Source organism: Echinops telfairi, unplaced genomic scaffold (assembly GCF_000313985.2).
Source record: "Echinops telfairi isolate 266 unplaced genomic scaffold, ASM31398v2 ScPeMD7_3533;HRSCAF=4204_0, whole genome shotgun sequence".
In the NCBI taxonomy this organism is placed as follows: domain Eukaryota; kingdom Metazoa; phylum Chordata; class Mammalia; order Afrosoricida; family Tenrecidae; genus Echinops; species Echinops telfairi.
The window spans coordinates 39,751,924-39,760,744 of record NW_022107431.1 but is presented as its reverse complement, the minus strand read 5'-3'; the positions used below and the strand labels follow the sequence as shown (position 1 = coordinate 39,760,744).

The window sequence follows — 8,821 nt, the reverse complement described above, 5'->3', positions numbered from 1 at the left end:
CCAACTGTACCACCATGGATGGTACCACTTGGCATCTCTGAATTGATTTCTTCAGTCATAAAATGGAGATCATTATAGCAATACCAGGTGTGGTATTTGGTGTGGGGATTCTGTGACGTTGGTATGTTGAAAGTCGATTGCTGAGCTCTGCAAACACTCCTCTTCCTTCAAGTGTCAGATCCCCACAGGGTTGGGTAGAGCCTTGGAAAGGCAGGCACTAACCGGTTTTGTTGGTACCTTGGGCTTCTTCCGGCACTATCACTTGCCCACCCTTTGGGCCCAACATGGTCTCTCCTCCCAAACCCAGCTCCATCTCCTCGGTGGCATCTCCCTCTCGCCCACTCTGTTCTGCACGCACTGGTCTCCTGGTTTGAGCGCCGCAAGCAGTGCCTGCTTGGAGCCTTTTCATCCCTGTTATTCCTCCAGGTAACTCTTCATCCAACTCCTTCACGTTTTCATTTGGGGCCCAGCTTTCCTCTTCTCAGCAAGGACTTGCCACTCTACATCAAACTGGCACCTCCCCCTCCACACACCTCTGCTCAGCCCCTCCCTTGCCACTCTCCTAACCACTCCTTGGGTTGTGATGCATGTTTCACCATTGAAACACTGCCATGTAAACCTTGGTTGCTTTGTTCATTGTCGCTCATCATTAGACTGTAAGCTCACTGGGGCACCCCTGGTTCTAGACTAGGACCTAGCAAATCACAGGTGCCTGATGAAAGAAAATGAAGGAATGATGAACAAATAGTTAATCTGGGGACATACAGAGCCCACTGATTCTAAAGTACAGCTTTTAGGAAGATATCGGGTAGGTTACACTTCTTTGGTTAGATTCTTTCTCCGTGGCCTCTGCAAGGCTTGTGTTCTGAAGCTACTCTTGCTGTGTGGCATAATGCATTCTATTAGCATGATCACATTGAACATAATGATAGTGATGATGATTGTGAGAAGGGGAATGCCATTAGCATACGATGCTGCATCATACTATAATGAGCAATAAAGGAGCATGATGCCCTGACAGGCACAATACTAAGTTTTCTGCCTATTTATTTTTAATCCTCAGAGTTCTCTGAGAGGCATTTGTTATTATCACTATTTATTTTTACAGATGAGAAGCCAGACATGGAAAGGCTAATTTAACATTAGTATTTAAGCTATAAAGTCATTTAAATTGAATCTGCTTTTAACTTATTATCCTGTATCCTTCAATTTGTTGTCAGAAGTATAGAAAACTTCTATCAGATCTAGCAAGCTGAAATCAAAGGAATGGATTCTGGCTACTCATAATATAAAATCGGACTGAAATGGTGTCATCTTAAAATATTCAGGAGATCCTGAAGCACAGGGCTCAAGAAGACTGTGGAGTTGGGAAGAAGGAGAAGGAGATGGGACAAGGGAGAGTGTGACTGGTGTCTTGGTAAACTAGCTGGGCGGGGTGTTACCTGAGGAGTGTATCCAGAGCAGAGCAAGCTCTGGAATCTGCAGGAACGAACGGATGCTGGGGGCGGCTCCGCTCACCTTTCCCAGGTCCAGATTTAGCCCTCGGTAGCCCCCTCCCGAGAGCTGCCGGGTAAATTATGGGAGGATCGATGGCTGGGGCTGGAGACTTGAGCCTCATCACTTCTCACCCAGCCTGGGAATAGAATTCACATGCTGCTTGCTCTGCCTGGAATAAATCCTGTCCTCCACAGGCTTGCTGATACACCTGTGTCCTATAAAATAGCACAGACAGATTAAAAAAAAACACTTTTAATTGTGAACATGGTGAAGGTTTACAGAGTAGGTCGTAATTTTATCTTCAACAAATCGTGTACATTCTGATTCATCTCCTCCATCGCAACCCCCTCAGCGTACTGTCACTTATCCACTTCCTCCCTGTGTTCCCGTTCTTTCCTTCCTAGCCCTCTGAACTTTGCCCTCGGGTGAATGCTGCCCTTTTGATCTCAAATGGTTGATGACTTTAATTCACTTGGTGGTAACCACCAAGATTTTTATTATAGATAACTCATTCCTGCTAGTTAAAGTGGCACAAATATTTCTTGCACATGATGTTAAAGGGAGGGGATGGGTTAGAAAGCTGGAAGAGGTAAGTGGGTGTTGATGGGGAAGCTGAGGGTAGAGAAGACGGATCCCAGAAACCATTGTCACTCGGATTAGCCTGGCTCCCTGTTAGCTGTGGACACACTGACGAACTTGTGCGTGGAAGGTTTTCAAGTTAGGCATGGCTTAAGCCAAAATACGCATGCCATATAAATACAAGATAGTTTGACACAGTGGCTGCACTGTGGTCTCAAACATAACAATTGTGAGGACGCTCAGCAGTGGTGTTTGCTGTGCATAAGGTCTCTATAGGTTGGAACTGAACTAAACAGCTTCATTTCTCACCCACTGCCATTGAGATGATTCTGATTCGCAGTGACTATGTAGGGTTTCCAAGACCATAAATCTTTATGGGAACAGGCAGCTCATCTTTCTCCAGGGGAGCAGCTGGTAGGTTTGAGCCGCCAACCTGAATGGTTAGCCTAACACCAAGACACCTAACCCACAGCTCCACAGGGACTACTTTCATGAAAAACATGTGAACACGCTTCCATTCTTGACTACAGTGGTAACTTGATATCTCATCGTGGCAAAGGCTGTGTGCATGATGATGTAACCTACCCTCTGGGGTATGAGGAGGAGGAAATGGGATGATGGAGATAAAAACATAGAATACAAATCATTGTAGTAATATTTTCATCATATATTTATTTTCTAATACTTTTTCTCAGATATAGATGCTGGAAAAGGAGATGGTGGAGAGTCCATTTATGGACCAACATTTGAAGGTATGAATCTTTATATTTTCAGTCATATATTCAGATTGAATAAGACATTCTAGAAAACTGTCTAATCTGTATACTAGAAGTAATACACACACTAAAATGGGGGGAGAGCTTGTGCCGCATCATTTCACTTACCTCATTATATTCTTTAACATTTCTGCAATTAAGATTATAGAGTCATGAGGAATTTACATGTTTCAGGCATGTAATTTGCCATGCTCGTGTTCCACATTGGTAGCTGGGTAGTCATTCAATTAAGACTGCTGTACGGGGATCTTGGGAAGAGGATTGTGCGGGCAATGGAAAGCTCTTTAATTTTTTCTGAATCCCAACATAAAAATAGATCAAATTAATTCACAAGGAACTCTCACAATGCATGGTTTACAATGCAATGATATTTCAATATCATTGAAAACAAAGCTAGGCGACAAGACGCCTATCCAGACTCCAGACACAAATGGATGGGCAGGAACTACCAGCAGCCATGAAGTTGTGTGGTAGCAGCAGCATGTGGGAGAACACAGGACCTCGGAGAAACCTTGAGACGGGAGAACCCACGATGGGCAATAGCAGGCAAATGGAAGGCTTTAAAGGCACAGTCTAGCCCACAAGAACCCTTGCTACTACTGTGGCAAAGCCCCCTCCGGGGCCATCACCATGCAGAGGAGAAACTGTTAGCTGTGCAATCAAAATGATGCAGGGTAGGGACAATAATACGAGAAGGTCCAGATACAGGAGGGATGGGCACAGATCCAGGAAGTCTCAGGAAGGAAGTTGTCCTTTCTTTTCAAACACTGCATACAAACCACACAAGTGGGCGCTTTAGGAAGGAAAAAAAAACACCCCAAAAATCTGCCTTCTAAAATTCCCTTCTAAATAATTCAGAAAACCCATTAAAAAAATAAATGTCAAGGCTAAAGCTCATACGTGGTTAACAAAGAGAATAAGTAGTAGTAATGCTATCGATGATGAAGACACACCAGAAAGATATGCTCATGGAACAGATCAAACTTGTAGCTGTGTCAAAATGAGATGGCGTTGTTAGTAAATGTCAGAAACATGAAAGAACTCATCAGGATTACAAAAACAGATGAGACAGAATCTAGGAAATTAGTAGCAACAAAATAAAAATAATTTCATAAATAAGCTAGAAGGAACGCAAGAGCATATGAATACAACAGATCATATTTTAAAAGCAGGTAAAAGGAAGATTTTAAAAACCAAAATGAAATGAGAAAGATCATTAATAAATATACTAAAGATAATAAAGAGAAAATCCAGCATATGGATAATAGGTTTCTGTAAGGAATTAAACCAAAGCAAGGGAACAGAACAAGTAATAATAACTACACTTAAGACTTTTCCAATGTAAAGAACTTGTTTTACGTCTTTATTGGGGGTGGTAGTTACACAGATATACACAAGTACCAAAGTGCACCAAACTGAGCATCTGGTACATTTGACTATGTATATGCATCAAGTAAAAAAAAAATCCTGAGCCAGGGAACCCTTTCACCTCCCACTGAAGAAGAGAAAGAGCTAGCAATTGTGTATCAGGTCTTTGACTCACATGATCACCTACATTAACCATCTGTCTTGGAAGAAGTCTAAAGAGCAGTGGATTCTGGGGAATATCAGTCTCCAGACCTTTTGTTTCAGCAGTATATCCTTCCCTTGTTACTGCTGAACTGACGGAAGGCAGTGTGAGGCAACTTGATGATGCTCAGGGATCGCTGAGAAGGTCTGAGCACAGAATATCCAGAAGTGTGAGCATCCAAAGACTTACATGCTCTATGGAAAGGGGTTAGTGCATTTCCAGTTGTATGCAGCATAGTTGTATCATGTTAGAGAGAAGCATGGTTTTGTTATTGTTTTTAATAGATTAAATGTGTTTAAGGAGATGTATATGGGGACCAAGTTGAAAAGGGGTTGACTGTAATGGTTAGTTTTATGTATCCATTCAAGCTATGGCATCCAGTTGTTCAAACACTAGATTTTGGTAGAAAGTGATTAGCATTCAACTCAGTTGGTCTAAATTAAAACAGATAATCCTTCATCATGTTAGTGGGGTTCATCAATTAGTTGAAGGGGGTCCTTAAGGGCAAAAGAGATCTCCTGAGGCATAATTCTGCTTCCAGAATATAAATAGACATTCTTCAGAATTCTCGTCTCACCCTTGATATCTGGTCTACCAATTTGAGACACAAACCTGCTGGAATTCCCAGCCTATTGCCTGATTTATGTATCTTGAACTTGTCAGCACCCCCACAAGTGTGTGAGCCAATTCTTTTTTTGTGTGTGCCAATTCTTATAAGTATCAAGACTCTATTTCTCTTTCTGGTTGAGTAATGTGACAGAGCTTCAAAAAGTTCATAGACAAATGCCATTATCTTTTAATTCCATTTTTCCATGAACTTTCTGAGTCCTCATCATATTCCATTGCATGTCTGCACCACATTCTGTTGTCTGTTCATCCATTGGTGGGCATTTAGGTCGCTGCCACCTCTGGGCTCCTGTGAATGGTGCTTCCAGGACCTTGTACAATGCTTGAAATAGGTTTGAATCTCTGCTTTCTTGAAGCCTTGGAGTATGTAGCTAAACGTAGAATCGCTGGGTCATATGGTATTTGTAATTATTTTTGTTAGGAACTCTATTTTTTAAAGTGGCTGTACCCTTTTGCATTCACACTACTAATGGGACAAGGGTTCAGATTCCCCCACATCTTCACCAACATTTGTTATTTTTTCTGTTTTTGTAATCTTAGCCAGATGAGCGGGCGTGAGGTGTTATCTCCCTGTAGTTTCTACTTGCACCACTCTGACTAATGTTGAGGCTCCTTTCATGTGTTCAGTGACCAATAGGATATCTCTTAAATATTATCCTTGCTACACGAGGTAGTCAGTCCCTTAATATTAGCACAGTCTTCTAATTCACTAATAGCTATAACATTTAAACTCATTTTTTTCAATTGCTAGATCTCTTTATCTTTAAGCAAATGTGGACATTAATAAAAAGCAGAGCTTCATATATGGCCAGTACTGAATAATGAACACAGAGTTATACAAAAGTGGTTTTTAAAAATAGGGAATGAATAGAGAATGAAGATGTTATGGTCTGGGAGTCCTTGGGTGGCACAAATGGTTAAGAGCTCAACTACTAACTGAAAAGTTGGCAGTTTGAACCCATTCAGAGGTACCTCGGAAGACAGGCCTGGCAGTCTGCTCCCAAAAGATCCATCTTCAAAGCTCAGTGGAACAGTTCTGCATGACTGACACGTGGTGTCACCATGAGTTGGTATCGATTGATGGCAGCCCTTGAAGCGCTACTTAATCTTATGGGTTTTTTTAGTTAATTCTGATGTGTACACAGGAAAGTACATATATAAATTTAAAAAGTAATTATTGCCGCCCCCCTTGACTCAAAATATGAACTTTGAATACTAAAAGAGGCTCCCGTTTGTTCATCTTCATTCACAACTCCATCTCCCTGTAACCTGATTTTTTCTTCCCTCCTTTTCTCCTCCATTATGGTAAAACTATGTAACAAAGCACTTGCCATTTCAACATTTTTGACATGCTTAATTCAATGACATTAATATCGCCACTGTCGGTTTCCAAAGTTCCTTATCATCCTACCACTTTGCTTTGCGTGATTTTCCACCCATGTCCCCGTGTGCAAACAGTCTGAGCACAGCCAAGTGTGGCTTGTTTTTTGACCTGTCAGTGGGATCACGGTCTAGCCTTCTTGGTGTCTTGCTGCTTTTGTCCTCGCTGCCGGTGGTGCCTAGCTGTAAATCTCTCACCTTCGTTACTGTTTAATGTGATGGGTGTTCCACATTTATTCAGTCTGCTGTTGAACACTTGGCTGTTAAATGAAAATTCTGGGTTTTGCATGGTTACTTGTATATAACAATATTAGCAAATTGCGATTATGAACACCACCCAAAAACACACTGCCATCAAGTGGATTCTAACTCGGCGACCTGAGGGTTTCCAAGGCTGTAAACCTTCATGGGAGCAGGTTGCTTCGCTTTTGTTCTGTGGAGCAACTGGTAGGTTTGAATCTCTGACCTTGCAGTTGGCAGCCTAATGCCTATCCAGCACCACCACCAGGGCTCCGTTAGTAATTAAGCAGGTGGTAAAACTAGACTAGTGGATTTAAAAAATAGATATTGCAAAATGTAATCAGATGTCTACTTTGTATAGTTCTCCATAGAAAATTAAATGGAATTGCCTCTCGTTGTCTGATTGCACATGGTCAGGGAGAATCCAAGGCAGTTTTCCTATTGTTACTGGTAGTTACTGCTATTGTAAGCATTAGAATTAACTTTATTTAAAATAATTGCAGAAAGTTATTTTCTGCAGCATATTCTGATGTCGGTATCAAACCAAAAGGCTTCATTTCTCCCTTCATGATGCTAGTGTTGGCCATAACAGACTCGGCAATAAAACGAGACTGGCAGGGGAGCTCAGGAGTTACAGATGATGTAACGAGAGGGTTCAGAGTTTCTACGTGAGCTCTTAAAACTCAACTTTCTATGAATTGAAAATAAAAGTACTAATTATTCTGATTAGTGATTAGCACAACTTCCTAGCCAGCATTTACATTTTTAATTTTTTTCTCATTTTCCCTAGAAGTACAAAAGTTCTTTTGTTTCCCACTACTTTTGAAATATATTTTGAGATAGTTTACCATATTCCTTTTGGTTCAGACCTGCTGATCAAATAATCCACAAGATAGCCCATCCAGACTTAATGGGGAAATGATTATTGGTTTAAAGGTCAATTTTTTATTGTCCTCAAAAATAAGTATTATGTGAATAGGCTTTTTTTAAATAGAGCTCTTAAAAATGGCACAGCAGTTGGAATATAGCATTGAATTATTCAATAAATATTTTTAAATGACTATTGAATTATACATATGGATTTTCATTCTCTATCTTAATATGGTTACCACTGAAAATATTTCCCCACTAATGTAAATATTACATTGTTCTCTACTAATGTAAACGTATCTACTCTCATACGCAGTGACAGTCTTGGAAACCCACAGGGGGTCACTATGAGGCAGCATTAACTCAATGGCTCTGAGTTTGGTTTGGTTTTAATGTAAATATTGTTATATGGTAGCCAGTTTTTCTTCATTAAAGGCGCTCACAGTAAACTTATTCTAAACTTCTACATGCACTTGGCTCCCATCTTTAGGTGACTGGGGTGTCCACTTCACTTGCCAAGGGAACACTGTGCCATCCTCACAATTATTCACATGCCCGATCCCATTGATGCAGCCACTATGCCAATCCGTCTAGTTCAGTGGTTCTCAACCTTCCTAATGCCATGACCCTTTAATACAGTTCCTCTGTGTGGTGACCCCCCCCCCAACCATAAAATTATTTTCATTGCTACTTCATAACTGTAATTTTGCTACTGTTAATGAATCGGGCTACCCCTGTGAAAGGGTTGTTCGACCCCCAGTGGGGTTGTGACCCACAGGTTGAGAACCACTGATCTAGTTGAAGGCTTCCTCTTTTCCTCTGCCCTTTCACTTTACCAGACATGCTGACCTTCTCCAGGGACTGGTCTCTCCTGACATGTCCAAAGTATGTAAGACTAAGTCTTGCCATCCTTGTCTCTCCAGAGCACTCTGGCTTTACTGCTTCCAATACTGATTGGTTTGTCCTTTCAGCAGTCCATGGTACTTTCAATATTCTTCTCCAGCGCCAAAACGAAAATACATCTATTCTTTTACAGTCTTTATTCAGTGTCCAACTTTCACATACACACGATGCAATAGAGAATACCGTGACTCCATTTGCTTTAGCTACTCTACGGTTAAGAGTAAGTTTCAGAATCTCTTCTTTTTTTTTTGTTTAAACATTTTATTAGGGGCTCATACAACTCTTATCACAATCCATACACACATCAATTGTGTAAAGCGTATTTGTACTTCATTCTCAAAACATTTTCTCTCCACTTAAACGCCCAACATTAGGTCAT

General features: G+C 41.0%; 1 protein-coding gene across 4 annotated transcripts in view; it reads left to right on the top strand.

Moving 5' to 3' along the window:
* PPIL6 (peptidylprolyl isomerase like 6) overlaps window positions 1-8,821 on the top strand; it is a 40,629-nt gene that overhangs the window by 21,030 nt on the left and 10,778 nt on the right. For all 4 annotated transcript variants that reach the window (XM_045294453.1, XM_013004469.2, XM_045294455.1 and 1 more), the window contains one exon: window positions 2,772-2,828. In XM_045294453.1, coding sequence (XP_045150388.1) covers window positions 2,772-2,828 — 57 coding nt within the window. The remainder of the gene's footprint in view (window positions 1-2,771; window positions 2,829-8,821) is intronic.